This window comes from Eumetopias jubatus, unplaced genomic scaffold (genome assembly GCF_037043125.1).
Source record: "Eumetopias jubatus isolate StellerSeaLion01/CBP00866 unplaced genomic scaffold, mEumJub1_p1.0 scaffold_7, whole genome shotgun sequence".
Taxonomy (NCBI): Eukaryota; Metazoa; Chordata; class Mammalia; order Carnivora; family Otariidae; genus Eumetopias; species Eumetopias jubatus.
The window spans coordinates 43,615,781-43,635,853 of record NW_028274813.1 but is presented as its reverse complement, the minus strand read 5'-3'; the positions used below and the strand labels follow the sequence as shown (position 1 = coordinate 43,635,853).

At 35.1% G+C, this 20,073-nt stretch overlaps 1 protein-coding gene across 9 annotated transcripts in view; it reads left to right on the top strand.

The window, feature by feature from the left end:
• KTN1 (kinectin 1) overlaps positions 1 to 20,073 on the top strand; it is a 116,125-nt gene that overhangs the window by 59,907 nt on the left and 36,145 nt on the right. For all 9 annotated transcript variants that reach the window (XM_088024582.1, XM_088024581.1, XM_028111611.2 and 6 more), the window contains exons 8-21: positions 3,062 to 3,168; positions 3,960 to 4,092; positions 5,436 to 5,523; positions 8,032 to 8,198; positions 8,620 to 8,688; positions 10,144 to 10,181; positions 10,864 to 10,954; positions 11,326 to 11,394; positions 11,906 to 11,943; positions 12,095 to 12,176; positions 12,988 to 13,056; positions 18,478 to 18,512; positions 18,916 to 19,006; positions 19,661 to 19,729. In XM_088024582.1, coding sequence (XP_087880708.1) covers positions 3,062 to 3,168; positions 3,960 to 4,092; positions 5,436 to 5,523; positions 8,032 to 8,198; positions 8,620 to 8,688; positions 10,144 to 10,181; positions 10,864 to 10,954; positions 11,326 to 11,394; positions 11,906 to 11,943; positions 12,095 to 12,176; positions 12,988 to 13,056; positions 18,478 to 18,512; positions 18,916 to 19,006; positions 19,661 to 19,729 — 1,146 coding nt within the window. The remainder of the gene's footprint in view (positions 1 to 3,061; positions 3,169 to 3,959; positions 4,093 to 5,435; positions 5,524 to 8,031; positions 8,199 to 8,619; positions 8,689 to 10,143; positions 10,182 to 10,863; positions 10,955 to 11,325; positions 11,395 to 11,905; positions 11,944 to 12,094; positions 12,177 to 12,987; positions 13,057 to 18,477; positions 18,513 to 18,915; positions 19,007 to 19,660; positions 19,730 to 20,073) is intronic.

Sequence of the window (20,073 nt, the reverse complement as noted above, 5' to 3'; positions counted from 1 at the left end):
TGGCACCCGACCCTGTGTGGAGTCTCCAAACACAGCAGATCCCTGCGGTGCGCTCCCGCGCTGCTCCTCTCCAGGGAGGAAGGGGAGTCTCCCTGGATCTGCCGCTTGTTGGGTCCCTGCTGGAGGAGCAGTGGCCCGACTGGGCCGCGGATCACAGTTTATGGCAACCCCGAGCTGAGAGCCCGCGCCTTGGCTCCGTCTCTGCAGCCGGCTTCCCCGCTCCAATACCTGGGAGCTCTGCCGCACTCAGGCACCCCCAGTCTCTCTGTGACCCCGAGGGTCCTGAGACCACACTGTCCCGCGAGGGTTCCACCCCCTGCTTAGCCACTGGAGCAACATCCCTCAGCAGAGCCGACTTACTAAAAGTTCCGATTTTGTGCTCCACGGCTCTATCACTTGCCAGAAGCGGCCGACGGAGGCTCCCTCCCCCGCCTTCTGTCCTCCTGAATATCGCCTCGGGTTCACTTCTCTGCACGTCCTACCTTCCAGTAAGTGGTCGCTTTTCTGTTCAGAGAGTTGTTGCTATTCTTTTCTTAGATCTCCTGTTGAGTTCCTAGGTGTTCAGAATGGTTTGATCCCTATTCAGCTGAATTCCTGAGACCAGACGAAATCCAGGTCTCCTGCTCCTTCGCCATCTTGCTCCCAAGCTGTTACATCCTTAGTTTTTGATGTAGTGTTCCATCAGTCCTTGTTTGCATATAACACCCAGTGCTCCATTTTAGTACGTGCCCTCCTTAGTACCCATCACTGGGCTAACCCATTCCCCCAGCCCCTCCCCTCTAAAACCCTCAGTTTGTTCCTCAGAGTCCGTAGTCTCTCATGGTTTGTCTCCCCCTCCCATTTCCCCTCTTCATTTTTCCCTTTCTACTATCTTTTTTTTTTTTAAAAACATATATTATTTGTTTCAGAGGTACAGATCTGTGATTCAACAGTCTTGCACAATTCACAGCGCTCACCATAGCACATACCCTCCCCAAAGTCTATCACCCAGCCACCCCGTCCCTCCCACCCCCCACCACTCCAGCAACCCTCAGTTTGTTTCCTAAGATTAAGAATTCCTCATCAGTGAGATCATAGGATACTTGTCTTCCTCTGATTGACTTATTTCGCTTAGCATAATACCCTTTAGTTCCATCCACATCGTTGCAAATGGCAAGAGTTCCTTTTTTTGATGGCTGCATAATATTCCATTGTATATATACACCACCTCTTCTTTATCCATTCATCTGTTGATGGACATCTATGCTCTTTCCATAGTTTGGCTATTGTGGACATTGTTGTTATAAACATTGGGGTTCACGTATTCCTTTAGATCACTACATTTGTATCTTTGGCGTAAATACTCAGTAGTGCAATTGCTGGGCCGTAGGGTAGCTCTATTTTCAACTTTTTGAGGAACCTCCATACTGTTTTCCAGAGTGGCTGCACCAGCTTCATTCCCACCAACAGTGTAGGAGGGTTCACCTTTCTCCACATCCTTGCCAACATCTGTCGTTTCCTGACTTGTTACTTTTAGCCATTCTGACTGGTGTGAGGTGGTATCTTATTGGGGTTGGTTTGGATTTCCGTGATGCTGAGTGATGTTGAGCACTTTTTCATGTGTCTTTTGGCCATTTGGATGTCCTCTTTGGAAAAATGTCTGTTCATGTCTTCCTGGGCCAGTGATTTTTTGAATTATTTCCATTGCTAGCTGATGCTTTAATTTGGAAGCTCTCGTCATCACCTCGAATTTAACATATGTCTAAAATCAAACTCTTGCTTTTGATTAAGTTCTTATTTTCCTACATCTGAGGCATTATTATCCTTATGCTTGAATCCTTTGCCTTCTCTCTCTTGCTCAGTTTACAGTTTTTTTCTGAAATCTTTTAAGATATTTTATTTCAGGGTATTCTTGCATTCAGTTCTTAGACATCACCTTAGTTTATTATTTCATACTGGCATAATTATAGTGGTTTTTCAGTCTCTCATTTCCATTCTACCATGTTAATAGTATCAGATATTTGTTTCTAAGATATTATTTTGATCACATTGCTAGTCTCATGCTGAAAAATTTTAAATTCTTCTTCACTGCTATCAAAGTCCCAGTGTTTTCCACAGAAAAACACTAATAGCAAAGAAGAAGTGAATGAATCTGTTGTCAGGTTCTTACAGTTTCCACTGCTTTGTGCTTTCATTTGACCCAATCCTCTATCTTTCCAACCCCCAGCCATTTGATATATTTTTTCCCATTAATAAATGGATTATTGAAGAACTGATTTTCCTAGTCTCAAGTGATTTTTTTTTCTTTTCCTTAATTGCTACTTACTGTTAATTTGGAAATTAGTCAAGTATTTGTAGTACTCTTATTGAGGGTGGAAAGTGATTTATTTTTTCTTTTTCTTTTATAGAAGCCAGGATATAGGTTCTATGTGATTTGTTCTCTGAAAAATAGATATATATACTTTAATTTCTCTCAATTGAATAGGTTTCCTTAAAATTATTAAGCTTATTTCACATTCTAAAATAAGACCTATCCTTATGGGAATATGAGATTCAGTATTCTTTCTCTTGGTTCTGTAATTCTGAGATAAGAAATAAAAGGCCAGAATATTTTAGTGAGTAGGTTTTTGCGTGATGTATTTGCCATCTATTTGGTTATAGTTCAATTTGTAACATATTTTCAGTTTTTAAACTTTTGATTACTAAAATCTTTCATTGAAAACTGCTGACATGAAATTGATACAGGATCAAGATAGGGTTATTCTATAGGAGTCTGTTGGATAGGAAAGAATTTCTTTTATTTCTAAAACAGCATTTCTGTTTGTATTTATTTTACCTTTCCAGTATCATAGCAGCTAGTATCTACTTGCATTCTTGAATGTTGTGGCAGCTTGTATTTACTTTGCATTCACCACAATCAAAATGTAATTCATCCTTTAAATTTGTTTATATTTATTTGAGAAAGATGGTCCAAACTTCATTCTTTTCATTCTTTTTACATTCTCATTATAATAAAGTTTCTTTTAAGTTCGTTTTGGCAGTCTTTGTTTCTAAAAATCTTATGTTTGTAAAATACTTTTAGTTCCAGCAAGTTCGTGAGCAGATGGAGGCAGAGATAGCTCACTTGAAGCAGGAGAATGGCATACTGAGAGATGCTGTCAGCAACACTACAAACCAGCTAGAAAACAAGTATGTTTCCAAATGCTTTATTTTTAATTGAATGGCAGAATATTTTCATTGAATGGTGGAATATTTTCTTGGACCATCAAAATGGTGTTTGATAATGATTGGTTAGACTTCTGTGTTTTACATTTGTTTCTAAAAAACAATTTTCTTGCTATGTGAAGAACTCTTCAGCTAAACTCTGTGATAAATACTAGTGCCAGCAGTGCAACATTGTCTACACATCGATGAAACTGAATATTTAAGTTTTAAAACATCTATCCCCTTTAACAGTAGCTCTTAACTTCATTATTCTGAAGGGCATCTGGCATGTTCATTAAAAAAAGCATATTCTTGAGTCCTACCCATAAAAGATTATGATTCAGTGGCTTTGAGGTGGAACCCAGGAATCTGCATATTAATACATATTCCTTGTGATAGTGATGAAATTGACTCTGGGCTTTCCTTTGAGAAACTGCCTTAGAGAAGTGTTAGTCGCATGCTTACAAGAATAAACGCTCTGACTGATTTTAATAGATTTTCAGAACACCAGTTTGAGCGTGACACTGTTGACCTTTGCTCATGAGTGTGTGGCCATCCATTTTTCTTGATTATGGTGATTTTAGAATTTGTGTAATTGTTACCAAAATGATTCAGAGATTATAGTCAACCAGACTTCATTATTAGTAGTCACTTAAAACTTTTTTTTTTCGCTTGGCTGTAAGTGGAATTGCTCAGAAAAACAAATATCAAATATGTTTTGTTCTTTTTATGTGTTTGTAATAATAGAAGGTTCCTAATCCAGTTACTGTTTTCAGGCAGTCTGCTGAACTAAATAAACTACGCCAGGATTATGCTAGGTTGGTTAATGAGCTAACCGAGAAAACAGGAAAGCTACAGCAAGAGGAAGTCCAAAAGAAGAATGCTGAACAAGCAGTTACTCAGTTGAAGGTGATCTATTCCCATCTTTATTTATCATTTCATGAATAACGTAGATATTCAATTCAGGGACCTAAATATGTATGTAGGTTTGAGAAATGTAGTTTGAGGCTTAAAGGAATCTGTAGTCTAAGTGTTCTGCCTGTGTAGAAGCATGTGCAGTAATGAGAGAATTGAATATAGGCTTGAGTCTGAAGTTAAAGACTGAAGATAGGAAAAATGAAATTTGCTGATTGACAGATACAAACAGAATTTCTTCTTTGGGCGGTTAGGGTTCACGTGCATGAGGCAAAAATCAAGTGGTAAAAATTACCTTTAATATTATTAATCATCCATAACTTGGATTTTTTAGTAAGTTCAGTAGAGCATATTTTTCTTCCAGCATTGGAATAGATGATTTTCCTTTGCTTTAGCACAAGACCAGGAAATGCTCCAGTTGTTTTCACTTGAGCCGTAATATTAAAAAAATCAGTTTCTGTAGATACCAGAATGGTACTTAGTACCGTGAGAAGCTCCTGCTGAGAAGTGATGCATGGGATTGCTCAGGCTACAGAGGAATAGATTTGTTTCTTTTGTACCTTATAGCATATGCACATTGAGTAGAATGGTGAATAGAATTGTCCTTTTCTCCTTTTCCTGGGGAGAGGATTTATTGAACATATAGTTCAATTTGTGTAAGTCCAGTGTATTAGATTCCTTCCTGGGTCATTGGTAGAATCATACCTAATACCAGTTCCAGAGTGGTAGGGATTAAAAGGAGAAGGGATTAAAAGGACTTTGAGAATAATTGAATGTGGAAAATAGTGTAATTTGTTTCCTTGAAGTTTTTATGGGTCCCTGTGGGAGATTGATATAATTGTCCTTTTATTCAAAATTTATCTTGCTGGTGTGTTTATTGCTGGCACTTATAAATATGGAAGTTCCATATGGATATGGATAAACAGATAAATTATACTAAAGACCATAGTCATCATTGAAGTGTTGTGCTCTATCTCAAAATTTGAATTTTAGGTTCCTACTGGGATTTAGCAGTAAAGATACCATCCTGTCTTTTGAAAGCCTATCAGCTGAAGAAAATAAAAATGGAAAACAGATCATAACTAAATAGGTCAGATATATACATAGTAGTAGCTATAGTGATCTACCTGCACAAATACTTGGTTTTTGTAAATCCTGCATTTTGGAGGGTAGAATGACTGTGGCTGATATCTTTGTATAAGTCTGGGCATATATGCATATTTTATTAATGTAGGAGGCTGTTGGAATAAGCAGTTTTATGACAAGAGTAAAGAGGATGCCCTTTTTTTTTTTTTTTTCCTGAAATCCTGTGATTGTGCTGACTTAACCTTTTCCAGGTTCAACTACAAGAAGCAGAGAGAAGGTGGGAAGAAGTCCAGAGCTATATCAGGAAGAGAACAGCAGAGCATGAGGCAGCACAGCAGGGTAAGGGGAGAGGTATTCATGTAAATTTAGTATATAGTCCTGGGTTAAATTTTCTCCCCTCTCTATATATGAAGAAAGTATGATTTGACCTTTTTGTTTAGGCCAATAAAAATAGCTTTTGCACTTTCAGAGTACCTTTATTTTTTTAAGATTTCTTAGAATTTCTAAAATAAATTCTCTACTAGCTTTATCCTGAAGCATTAAGTTCCAGATAAAATTATAGTTTATAATAGGGTAATAGGAACCTAGTTTGTGTGTTTCATTTCTGTAGTTATTTCCTCTGGTTCCTTGATTACCTCTTTATTTTTTGTTTGTAAGGGAGGACTCACTTTCTGTATTGTGAAGAGAAAGTAAGAGCGATACCATTTCAAATAGTTGACTTAAAACAGTCTACTTAAATGCTAAGTTTCATTACTTATACTTAATTTGATGAATCCATCTGGGAGATAATGGAGCTTGTATTGTATGTATTATTTGTCTCCATTACTCCTTTTCTCTGTAAGAGTCAGTGTAGTAAATTATAGTTCCAAACAGGATAGATCATAAAATTTTGGCTTTTTAGACCCCATGCCTGCCATCCCTCCAGTCCTGTATTTCCTTTTGGTTCCATATTTAAATATACCCAAGATACTTAAAGGTCTTTTTCTTTATACATAAAGTTTATGTCTATGTTAAGATACATTAGCTTATTTTTTAAAGTTACATTTTTTATTTCATCAATGAAGCACATAAGAATTTTGACAAAAGAATTGAGCTATAAACTATATTTCTCTATAAACTATGTAACTGTAAACCATAAAACCTCACTCTCAACAGAAGCAGTCATTTTGCTTTTGGTATTCTCCATCATATTTCTAAATACACATACTATTTGTACACATATTGCTATCTCTTAATAGGTATCTGTTGACTTTTATTTCAGGAAATGAGGTCTTAACTCCCACACCATTCCTCCCACCTTCCCCTCATTCTACCAATATGGTTACGCATACTTCTTGATCATGTCAGTATTCGTTGTTGACATCATTATGACAGTGAAACTCAGTCCTGAGCCAAGAGAAATATTAAAACTGCAGTTCTTCTCATGAACAATGTTGTTTAATTTCTTGAGCTAATTACTGCTTTATGTTTTTAAGTTGTTTGATCCTTATTTTATGATTTAAAATTTTACCTGTGGTTAAACTCTTACCCTCTCTCCTCTGCCCACCTCTCAACATATGAGGTAATGGAGAATCTTTTCAGTTTTTCTTTCTGGAGTCTTCTGTCTTCCTGTTTCAGGACTTGTGTATTTTCTAGGTTGGCTCCATAGCTGTCTTCCTGAGACTACCAGTGTTCTGGATACCGTGTTACCACCATCTTTCTTGCTTTCCTCCCTCATTTAGTCACATATCTTTTAGTCCCATGAGAGTATGCCTTTAAGTACATTGGTTAAGGCTTTGCATATCTGAAAATGTTTTTATTTTTTCTACCTTCATGCTTGATTGGTAGTTTGGCTGGATGGAGAGTTCTAGGTTATAAATAATTTTTCCCACAGAAGTTTGAAGGCATTAATTCAGTGTTTTAACTTTCACTATTGCTGGTAAAGAAATAATTATGCTCTTCTGAGTTCTAACCCTGGATATGACCATTATGTTTAATTATAAGGAGTTCTTTTTTGAGTTGGGTTTCATTCTGTTATTAGTGTCTTGTTATGGCAGTAACATCTTAAAATATGCACACACACACATTTTCTCCTTTTCCCTATATTTGCCTCTCTTCCTTGGTGGTGGTGGTGTTGGTGGTGGACTTGTTTGTTTTATGGAGCCAAGAGGTAGCTCTCATGATACCTAGTATCTCCATTTCCTGAGCCTTTCCAGATTTCCTGAACACCTTCCCCTTCCAAGTTAGTGATTATCTATCTCTCCGTTCATTTTATCTTAATTTCTGGATTTGGAGTTAGTTTCTGATTGCATCAAAGATAGTTTGTGTTTGTTTCTCATTTTCTTTGTTGTTTTGGGGTCATTGGTAAGAAGAGAAGCAGACAGAAAAGTTGTACTTCATTCTACACCAGGACATTTGTCAGCCATCAGCATCTTTCTCTGTTTTCCAAGTAGGAAAGTATAGGGAATTTATAAGAGATTCACTCGATAACTCACTAAAGTGTCTTTGGGGAAATAAAGAATGCTTTCAAGAAATGATACAATAGTTTTAAACATTCATGTACCATTCACTTAACACATTTTTGAGTATGTACTGTGTACCAAGCCTTGGACACTGCTCTGGATATAGAGAAGAGGCAATTCTGTTTTCAGAAAGCTTACTTCCTGGGCGAAGAGAAGAATTAGTACAGTGTGGCAGGTTCTATGATAAAGGTAAGCCTAGAATACACAGGGGAGCCATGTGCAGGAGGGGAAGAAGAGGAGAGATTCAAGGAGTTTTTTTCTGGAGGAGATAATGCCTGTGCTAAAGATGAATGGTAGTAACCAGGCAAAGGAAGAGAACTTTGTAAAATGCTATGTTTTGTTACAGATTTACAGAGCAAATTTGTGGCCAAAGAAAATGAAGTACAGAGTCTGCATAGTAAGCTCACAGATACCTTGGTATCAAAACAACAGTTGGAGCAAAGACTAATGCAGTTAATGGAATCAGAGCAAAAAAGGGTGACCAAAGAAGAGTCTTTACAAATGCAAGTTCAGGTATCTAATTCTCTCTCCCTTTTTGAAAAATAAAAGCAGGCGGTGGCTGGATGTGTCTCTCTAGAAGAGAGCGGGTAGTCTACCTTATCTTAATTGTGGAGTGGTGATGAATAATTATAACTTAATTTTTGAGCAGTTGTCACAATATGGTGTGTTTGAATATGTGCTTAAAGATGTCCTCACAGTCTTAAATTCTTTGTGTTAGATTAGGGGCAACACAACTTACTCTTAATTTTTACCTTCTACAACAACTCTAAAAATAGAGTCCCTAGTCATTGTTGTTTAAATTATGGCTTTGGAATCTAAGAATGCCTTTTTAAAGATAAACAGAAGTTTGTACCTCATTTTGTTCATGTACATTGGTATATTTGTTAACAGCACACTTTCCCCCCCCCTCCTTTTTGGTTGTTACTTATGAAAGGATATTTTGGAGCAGAACGAGGCTTTGAAAGCTCAAATTCAACAATTCCATTCCCAGATAGCAGCCCAGGTAATTGTGCTTTCATATTGCTTGTCATTTCTAATATATATTATAATAATATAATATAAAATATATATAATTTAATAATGACATTATATAACATAATATAATATAATATAATTCCTAGCCATTAAATTAATCACCTGAATGCCTGTTGAATGCCAAGCACTGGATTAGTAGTTGGGAAACTGGTCCATGAATCAACAGTGATGATCCTGATAGCGGAGCACTCTGATAATTATGTATAGTGCTGTGGGAAAACACCAAGAAAAAAATCCAAATCCAACTAATGGCGAGTTTCTACCATAGAAGGAAGAAATGTGCATAATCTTGACACAGAACAGAAGAAATTGGCCAAATGGTGTTAGGAATAGTGGTTTATATATTAAAAATGCTTACTAAATACTGACTAACCATAAGGGAAAACTTTATATACACTCAGATGGTAGCAGTATGTTAATAATGTAATACTATATGTTAATACATAATCTCAGATTATGTAGGCAAAAAGATCATTTTAAAACTTCTGTTCAGTGAGTGGGGCACCTTCCAGAGTTTTCAAGTTGTATTGTTAGACCTGTTATTCTTTGGCAATATTGCTGTGCAACATAGATATAGTCTAAAGTGTATATATCTATAATACAACATTAAGAAAAAAGAAAAAAACCTTGTAAGTACTTATTTCTGTGATATACATACTGTTTGTTTCAATTTCAGCTCCTCAACTTTAAAATTCTAAAAATTGTAGAAAAAGTACCAGCTTTTTCTATGTTAAAAAGTAATTTTAACATTAACTTGTTTTTAAGGTTCAGGCAATTTCAAACTCCCAAAACTATGAGATTGCACATATTTTTTTCTAGTATGTTTTCTTTGTAGAAACTATAGTCTAAAATGAATTGTGTAAGAACTTTTTACTATAGAAGAGGATGTTTGTATGTCAGTGTACATATATATATGATCAACTCCAAAGTGAATTGAAATCTTAAGTTAGCTGAGAAGGTAGCTCTAGAAAATTTACCAGGAATTAAATACTTAGAGAATGCTATAAGTATGTTTTTGAAAAGTAAAGATGAGCATGGTTATTACCAAATGACTTAATTGTTATTGTACCCATGAACTGTATGATTTTATTATTGGAAGTTGTTCCTAAGATAAAGATGAAACATGGCCTTTGTAGGTGTTTTTCCTGTGTATTTGGTACTTGTTAGTTGTATAATTTCCAGGCCTGGTGATTTGTTTTCATTTGAACTGTCTTATGCTATGTAATTCCCTAATACTGGTTGTTGGTGATCAAAGTTGCTTTCAGAATAATAGCTACTATTTACTGAACAGTCATCACGGGCCAAATACTGCCTTAACAATTTTTTATACATTAATTTAATTTTTAAAGCTCTGTTTGATTATTGTACAACTTTTAGACTTTTTCTTAAATGCTTTTATGTTGACACTGTTTTTCTTTCTTAGACCTCTGCTTCAGTTCTAGCAGAAGAGTTACATAAAGTGTAAGCCTGCCTTTCTACACTTCTCTTGTAATTGCTTAGTCACCACTAAATGATACCTGTTCCATCAACACTTATGATTTACTTTATATTCTGACTTGTTCAGAAAATACTCTTAACTAGATCTGGAGCAACTTTTGCTCTCCTCCCTCCCTCAGTGAGTTGAGTTCCTAAACATTGCACATTTTGTGTTTTTATGTCTTCATCATAAAAAGAGTTGGGGAACCTTTTTGTATTTGGGGTTTAGTAGTGGAAGAGAGAATTGTAGTTTGAGATTAATGGAAGTAAGTTAGTTTTTGTGCCTAGTAAGTAGTTTTACCTACTTTGTATTTTAACTGTATGGTGGTATACCCAAAACAAGGTTCTGTTTTTAGTATATTTTTTAATTGGCATAGACAGGGCTCACTTGAGTTCAGAAGACCTAAAATCTGGCTTTGGCATTACCAGGTTTGTGAGCTTAAAATAATTACTTCTTTTTACCTCAAGTTTTAAAAAAGGGGTATGTATCTTAGGGAGTTGTAGTAATGTATGTGATAGATATTACTAAACTGAAAGGAGCTACAGAAATGGAGGGTGCAGATGCATGAGAAACTACTTAAGCATGAGCATATTTAAGGCTTTTAATCCTTTGATTTGTGACTTGACTTCAAAATGTTTATATGTAAAAATGTATTTCCTGTTAAAGGATTGCTGAAAAGGATAAGCAGATAAAACAGACTGAAGATTCTTTAGCAAATGAACATGATCACTTAACAAGTAAAGAGGAGGAACTTAAGGTACAGTAATCCTGATAAATGGCAACAGTATTTTATAAGCTTTGAATTACCCTAATATGGTAATCAGTATGACCATCTATGAAGAATGGAAAATACTCTAAAGTCATTTGAAAAGTGTCTACTCTTTATTAAACTATAAAATCCTCTTTAGCCTTCCAAGAAGAGAAGTTCAGAGGGCTTTTCTCACATGATGTAATTCACAGTAATTTGGGAAATATGTTAAATAACAGGAATTGATGATTTCCTTTTCCTATTTAAGAAATTGTGATTTGAGGCCTTCGCTTTGAGACCTTTACTTAGGTAGAAGAGATGCTTTACCAATTTTAAAGTCAGTTATATTAAATATTTTTAATATTTCCTTCTTATTCTAGGATATACAGAATATGAATTTCTTATTAAAAGCCGAAGTGCAAAAGTTACAGGCCCTGGCAAATGAACAGGTAGATCTTTATTGCTGTTGAGCATTTACTTTCAGAATTTGACCTTGTCTATACTTACTATTGCAAGCCCTAATTTCATTCATATACATAGTAAATATAATGGTTACTTGTGTTTGGCTGCATGGCATATTGTTGAAAGCCTCTTCTATTTCACCATAACACTCAAAACCCACCTACATGGTACTACTTTCATGTTGAAACTCATGTTTGATCAAATGAATTGATCACATTTAAGATCTCAGAAGAATCCATGAAAACATTGTTAATGTGCTGATTTGTTTTAGCCTTCTATTTAATCAAAAAAGGATATACTTTTATTTGGATAAAATTTGACCAGTGAGAAGTCCAAATTATTGGACAGCAAAATGTATTACGGAAATGTGTAGATATTGCTTTAACTTTTACTTCAAATATATGGAAATACAGCTTTTCGGTATATAAAAATAAGGGAAAGAATAGTTTGGAGTGCTTCCTAAGGAATGGTTTAATTCTCATCCCATTCCAAACACAGGCTGCTGCTGCACATGAACTGGAAAAGATGCAAAAAAGGTGAGTAAAGCATTGCTGTACATGGAGCCATTTGTACATTTATATTCAGGTATAATTGCAGAAGTTATTGGTACTCATAACTGATAGTTGTGCATATAATTTATGTGAACCTTTGAATATGAATTGTTTTAATTGATTTTTTTTCTCATAGTATTCATGTTAAGGATGATCAAATAAGATTGCTTGAAGAACAGCTACAGTGTGAAATTTCAAACAAAATGGAAGACTTTAAGGTTTGTGATTAAGCTTGTCAACTGAGCTTAGAACAACCTTCTATAGTTTTCAGTTGAAATGAGTCTAGAAATACTAGTTTTTTATATGAAATCACCCTGAAGCAATGTTTCTATAGTTTATTTGGGGCTTATACAGACAGTGAATGTTATCATAAACTTTTTGCCTAGATTATCTTATCTGTTCTTATAATAGACTTTTGATACTTGTTTTGCTTCAGTCTTTGCTCTGCTGTAGTTTCCAGTTGGTAGTTTGTGATGGTTTTAACTGCCTCCATTGTCGGTGCAGTGCTAGCTTCTGGTCACGGCTGCTCAGCTTGAGTATTGGAAAGCAGTCTTATTGCTGGGGTGCATCTTCTCATGTGTATGAGATTTGCATTCTTCTTCTTCTTCTTCTTTTTTTTGCTTTTATTTAATAAGAATCCTGTAAATATTCACTTAAGAAAACAGAATTTCCCAGAATTCATTGGCACAAGTGGTTTCAGTTCTTTGAAATACACGTGAAACACTATTTTGGGATAAAGCACATGACTGAATTGGGGGGCTTAGTCAAAACTTGTTTTAGAGGTCATTGTACATGTAGTTTATACTAGTACTGTATTTCTATATTTTGGAAATATATTCACTGAAAATGAAAAATGAAACCACATGAGATTAGCATTGTTATATCAGTATATAATTCACCTGTCACTTTAAGAATACTTAAAGGGATAATATGGGTTTGAATTGGGGGAATTTTTTTTTTTAACCTATTCAAATGATTGCTTTGTTATCTTTTCTTAATAAAACAGTAAATTGAGATTTCTTTTTTCAGATTCTAAATGACCAAAACAAAGCATTACAGTTAGAAGTTCAGAAGCTACAAACTCTTGTTTCTGAACAGGTAAGGCTTTTCATGCATTACAAGGCAGAAATATCTAATATTAAAAAGATCTGGTTCTTCTTAAATATTAACCAACTCATTCATTTTGAGGAGTTTTTCCGAAGTATGGATGTATCTTTTCATTGCATCTGTTCATCTTGTGCTTATCAAGTGTCTAAGGAAAATATTTTTTCTTCCCTGAGGGGAAGCTAATGCTAACTTCCTTTTTATAAGCACTTAAAAAAAAAGTGCAATAGAATACATAAAAAGCATTTAAGTCATTTTGATACATTTGGCTCTCAGGATAAAAATCTTTCACTTTTGGAGCCTTTTTTCTAAGGCAACATGGTTTCTTAAAAAAGAGTGGGTTTGAAACCTGCTACCAGCACTTAAAAGCAGAGTGATGTTGATCAGATTGCTTAACCTTTCTGAGACCTTTCATTCCAAATCTTTCACACTGAGATTTTATTTACATCATAAGCTTGTTAGATTTAAATGGGGAAGTTTATGTGTAGTGCTTAGCCTAGTGATTGGCATTAAGCAGGCATCTTAAACCTTAATTCCTTTCCCTTGAAATATTTATTTTTTCATCTCCTCTCTACCCCCTACTGTCATCGGACTCTTCTGTATTTATAGCAAGCCATCAAAACTATAGCAGCCTTAGTAAGCATGGCTTCATAAACTAGAGCCCCAGGCAGTGTACATCCTTTGGCTGTTCCTAAGAGTTGCCTTCAGACTTTTCTCCTACAGAGCTCTTCAGATTCCAGTGTTTAAAAATATTCTAGAAACTCTTGATATTAGATGACACATTAAAATAGAAGCTTTGAATGTTTTTCTAATAGTGTTAAATTTGGGAGCTTGTATTAGAAGCTGAAATGTAAATTACTGCAAATGATAGCACTTCTTTTCACAGATGCATGCTTTCTTTTTTATTTTAAAATTCACATTGTGCAGGTATTGAATTGGTGTAAAGTAGCTGTGCCAAATACTGTGGAAGTATTTGTTAACATCTGTTTAAGAAATGTACTTATTCTCCTTCCCCTCTTGAATATGTTAGTGCCTTGTGTATTCTTTATTACTTTGTATATAGTTTACCCGTGCAAACAAAAGGCACTAGAGGAGATAATGCTAAACTGATGATATTTAGTGCAGTGCGGGGACATGACTTCATGCCACTGTAATCCTAAAATAATTTTTTAAGTCTTATTCTCGTTTCTCTTTGTTGTGGTATGGCTTATAAAATACATTTCATCAATTGTAAGAATTCTCCCCCTCAATTTATCATCTCTGAAGTCTGGATGTGTCTTAGAGTCTCTGGTTACAGTTTAGCTGTATTTTAGTAGCTACATAAAATACCAGGCGTGAGGGCGCCTGGGTGGCTCAGTTGGTTGAGTAACTGCCTTCGGCTCAGGTCATGATCCTGGAGTCCCAGGATCGAGTCCCGCGTTGGGCTCCCTGCTCAGCAGTGAGTCTGCTTCTCCCCGGACCCTCCCCCCTCTCATGGTCTCTCTATCTCATTCTCTCTCTCAAATAAATAAATAGAATCTTTAAAAAAAAAATACCAGGTGTGAGATGCAACATTAATGACTTCAAAGAGGTAAAACGTGATTGATAATTTTTGGTTGTGTTATTTCTTACCCAGAAAAGCAGAATGTTAAGTTGTGAGTTGGTTATAGAGATTCTGGAACACTTATTTCCGTGTATAAGGTTTTAAATACTTCCTTAAATTAACTTCACGGGAGTTAAAACAAATGCCTAGAAATGTATGACTCTGTCCTGGAATTCCAGTGTTAAAGGTGCTGGTAACTCTTACATGTAAAGAAAACAGGAATCTTTGCAAATCTTTTAACTTTTAGAATCTTTTAATCTTTTAGTTCTGTACTAAAAATGTATTCTCCATCATTAGACAAGAACAAAACCACTAGCCTTACATTTTTCTTTTCCTTAAAGAGAATATGATGACTTAAGAATTGCCATTCTAATATCTTAGGTAAAATTCCCCATATGTGTGGAAGTTAATATTAAAAAGAAAATCCCCTAATTTCTACCTTAACTGAATCAGCCTTCTATCTACTACTAAGGTTTCCATGTACTTTTAGATATTCTGTTAAAATAACAACTTTTTTCATGAGATAGGTTTTGTTTTAATGAAGAATAGTTTTAGGAAGTTTAATGAACAGTCCACAAAACAAAATTTTATAGCCACATTTTTTAAATTTATTTAAAAGAATTTGATTAGGGAAAAGTTACTTTGTGGTACTAATTTAAGATTTGCTCTTTGGTAATTCTTAGAATTTTTCTTGTTCTTAAAGCTCTCTCTTTTAAAAATAGCTTAGAAAGCATGTAACTATGATGGTGTGTTTTGGTTATAGTTGTGACTTAGCTCTCTCGTCTTGGCCGACCAAAGAACCATCTCTTTGGCTTCTTCTCTGGTCATTTTTATTGCTATCACTAGTGAAAGAAGAGATGAAGATTAGTATAATCTTAATTTTTTCGATTTCCACCTTTCTTTAACCCCTTCCTATCCAGCAGTCAGAATTCTAAGTGACAGTTGAGACATGAACAGTTTAGTTACATAAAAAAAAAAAATCAGTCTTTTTGCTCCATGGATTTTTATCTGGGAGGAAAAGATTGAGCTTATTGAAACAGAAACCAGTGATGGTGCCAAGTTGTTGTTTCTTTAGGTGTAGGAAGCAGAAAGACAACAAATACCAGGTAAGATAACCTGTTTATACATTAAAGAAGGGAAGGCTCCATGTGGATATAAGCCTGTATGATAATCCCAATGATGCAAATAAATCAGTTACTAGTATCTCATTTATTCAAAATAAAATAAAACTTCTGGGGAGGCAGGGTTCTGAGTTATCCCCCCCCCTTTTTTTTTAATAGCAAAGTAGCAGCATTTTTATTCTTACTGTAGTAGATTTTTATTGAGTAAAAACTATAGGAGTAGGAAATTTTTTCTCTTTGCCCTGTTGCCTGTTTGCCTGTTTGTGTTTTATTGCAGAAGAATTTATTATTTATTATTGTATAAAATGTAGTTTTGGAAATTGGGGAGAACAAAATTGGATTGGGTTAGGCCAATATATAAAGTAAAAAAGGTTGGATGGATGCTCAGCTGGTCACTTTTCTGCAGTTGAGTATTTGATAAGCTGATGAGCAACAGTACATGTTAAACTAACTTTGTTAAAGGAAATTAATTTCATTACATGTTTACATGTTTATGAATTGAGTATATGCTAGATGCTGTGCTCCATGCTGAAGCTACAGAGATGAATGAGACTTGGTTCCTGCCTTCAGGAATATGGCTTCTAGTGTGAAGATAGATATGTAACACAGAAAAGTATGATGAATAAAATTTTTGAACTGTGGTACAGCATTAGAGGAAGAGATAATGAATTCTATCTGAAGGACAGTGAGGGTGAAGAGGTACCACAGAGAAGGGCCTGCCAAACTTGCCCAACAGCTAAAGGGAAATCCAGGCTGAGGGAATAGTGTTAAAAGTCATAGCGGTGTGTGGCCAGACTGGTGTATTCAGAGTTAGTTGGCATGTTGTAGAAGTGCAAAGTATGCAGTGTAAGGAGTAGAGAAAGATTGGCTAAGGCGTGATCATGAAGGACTTTTTGTATGCTGTGTATGGACCATGAACTTGATCTAGCATGTTGGTAAATCCCTGAAAGATATTGCAAGGATGAATAAGTGTTTTGTCAGCATTTTAGATCACTCTGGTAACAATGAGGTATTTGAATTTGTGTGAGGGAGAAGTGTGTAGGATTAAAGGTATAATACAATAAGTGATTAAGGTGCAGATAACTTGGACTTAATAGTGTTGTCTTTTTTTAATTGAGATGTAATTGACATAAAACATTAGTTTCAGATGGGCTTATATGTAGATAATGTGAAATGATCACAACAAGTCTAGTTAATAGTTAACATCACCATACACAGCCACAAATTTTTTTTAAATCTTTTTTTTTTTTTTTAAAGAGATAGTGTGTGTGTTAGCTGGGAGGGAGTGGGGAGAGGTGGTGGGGGAGGGACAGAGGGAGAGGGAGAATCCCAAGCAGGCTCCACACCCAGCGTGAAGCCGCGATGCAGGGCTCAGTCTCTCGACCGAGATCATGATCTCATCTGGAATTAAGAGTCCAATGCTTAACTGACTGAGCCACCCAACTGCGCCTGTTCAATCTTATGTGAGATGGCCATCATCAAAAATAAAGATGGACAAAAACCCATCTTGGTGAAAGATTTGTAAACTTCTTGCATGATTTATTTTCATAGTTTATAAACCTGACTTAATATACTTTTGACAACTCCGTCTCCTTTCTGGTGATAGGGAAATTTTTCCCATTGGGAAGTTCTTCCTGTATCCCTCACAGAATATTCCTTATAGGCAACAGTCAGAGAGAAGAATGGTGTGGTACTGTGATATTTGAGATGAATGAAGCTGAGGGCCTAACCTAAGGCATTGAAGAGAAGGGGGTTAATTTTAGAAATATGTAAGAAGTGGAGTCTTAGGACTTGGATTTGGCAATGGAAAAATTAATAGTATTTGTGAAAATGGTTATAATAAAATTGGGGGGAGAGTAAGAAACTAGCACAATCAGGAGTACAGGTAGGGAATGGGATGGGCAGAAAAAATGTTCAAAGCAAAACACCTGAAGCCTGTTTTGGTAGGCTGCTTAGCTGCCTGAAGGCTTGGGAATGCTAAGGAGGAAGCCCCTCTTCTGGATACAAAATAAATTATAGCAGTGGGGACTTTTGTGTTTCTGGGGAGATGCTAGAAGGGAAGTGGTTAGAAGTAGGGGTCAGCTTACATGTCATGTTTTAATGCCTTGTAAGGCATTAAATTCTCCTTGTAAGGAGAATATATTCATGTGTTGCTCCTGCAATTTATAATCAGTTTTAAAACATTCTATATATTGGTCTAGGTGGTGGTCACATAATATCTACATGTTAAAAATTAATTGCTTTGTATACAGGATTTTTGCACTTGCCCATATAAATGTTATACCTTAGTTTTTAAAAAGTCAAAAAATCAATTTAGAAGAAGAAAGAACAAAGTCTCCTTCCTCGTCTTCAAGGCTTTAGAGCCTTGGATTTTTCATATTTGAAGAATGGAATTGACATAGAATTAAGGCACATTCTCTTCTTTATTCTTAAGATTTTCTTTTATGGCAATTAAAAACTAACTCATTTTGCTAGCTCATAGTATACTTTGTCTTTTTTTGTGTCTTTTGTGTAGCTGCTTCTCTTCTGTCTTGTGTTTTCTGAATTAAATAATTCTTTAATTATTAGCAGTCTTCCAAGTGTAGAGCACCTTCTTAAATTTTGGATCTAATTTAAACAAGTTTCATAGAATTGTATTTTTAAACTAGTTTTGCCTCATGCAAACTTAGTAAAATTAAACTTTTTTCCTTTTTTGGGTGATTTTTATTTTAGCCTAATAAAGATGTTGTGGAACAAATGGAAAAATGGTAAGACTTTTTCTTATTATATTTTAATGACTCATTTCTACCAAATTTGAGGTAACAGAATTATTAACTATATTAATCTAGATTCTTAAAGTGCTCTTTGTACTTCATAATGGAAGAAGGTGGTATGCTGTTGATTGGTTTGATTTGGGATTACATTAGGTTTGTGGTGTTAGGTGTGGCAATGATTTTATTTATTTAGGCTAGCCTAAATAAGCATGTATTACTTGAACACATTTTACTTGTAAAGAAGTACATTTAGACCATGATCAGAGATCCTCAGAAACCTTCCTAGAATTAAGTTTATAAGAAATGAGGGACACAGGAGTTCATTGATAGAAAATATTTAGCAGTGATAGCATTTACCTTGAAAAATAGTTAATATGTTTTAAATTTATGATTTCAGTATTCAAGAAAAAGATGAGAAGTTGAAGACTGTAGAAGAACTACTTGAAACTGGACTTATTCAAGTGGCCACAAAAGAGGAGGAACTGAATGTAAAACATTTTTGTACATTTGTTTTCCTTGTGGTTTGTCAGTGAACATGAAGGGGATTACTGTAATTTAAGATTTTTCCCATAACTTTTTAAAACTTATCCACATTTAATGAATATATGATACCTTTTTTCCATTAAATTTAACATTTTATTAGGAATACAAAAATGCATAGTTGATTGTAGCATTCATTGTCTTAATGAAATACTTTTTTTTTTTTTGGTTTGTAAAAAGCTTCCGCACCTCCACCATGCCCAGATGATAACTAACAGACTTCATAAGTTCATGAAATAGTATTGGAGGTCAGGGAAAGGAGAGACTCCAGTTCTGTTTTGTGATTATCATTAGTCCTAACTAACTTGATTAGGACAGGGTTGCTGGCAGAAATGTTTAAAGATGTATTTGAGTTTAGGGGGAGAAATGACTTTACAAGTGGTATACTCTGTGCTCTTGAGGTTGTGGAAACATAAGTAAAAATACTTGGGATAAATGAATTAAATGGCTATCTCTAGAAGTTACAGAATTGTAGACGTGTGACAAGGGCCTTCCAGAGAGGGAAAGAAGCAGCTAAAGAAAAATGAGAAATTAGGATATTTTGAAGATAGCTAATTTTTTAGAAAGTAAAAGTGTATTGTGCTTCTGTATCTTTGAAAAAGGCAATAAGAACAGAAAATTCATCTCTGACGAAAGAAGTTCAAGACTTAAAGGCTAAGCAAAATGATCAGGTAATATATTCAGTAGATCCTGCAACTATTCTCTTTTAAACAATGCACAAACCTGTTATGTTCATATACAGCAGGTCTGTTGTTTATTTCCTTTCACCAGTGTGGAATTTGTCAATCATAGTTTTAATCTGTGAATGATCAGGGACTTGATTAACAGTACTAGAAGCTGCAATTTATTGAATGATAGCTGTATGCTAGCCACTGGGTAGAGTACTTTAGATAGGATGTCATTGCTGCTTACTGAAGTGATAAAAGTTTTGAGTGTACAAATATAAAGAAAGACTCTAAATAGCAGTAGAAAAAGCTATCTGAAATAGGCAATTTCCTAGTTGTATTTTCTTCTT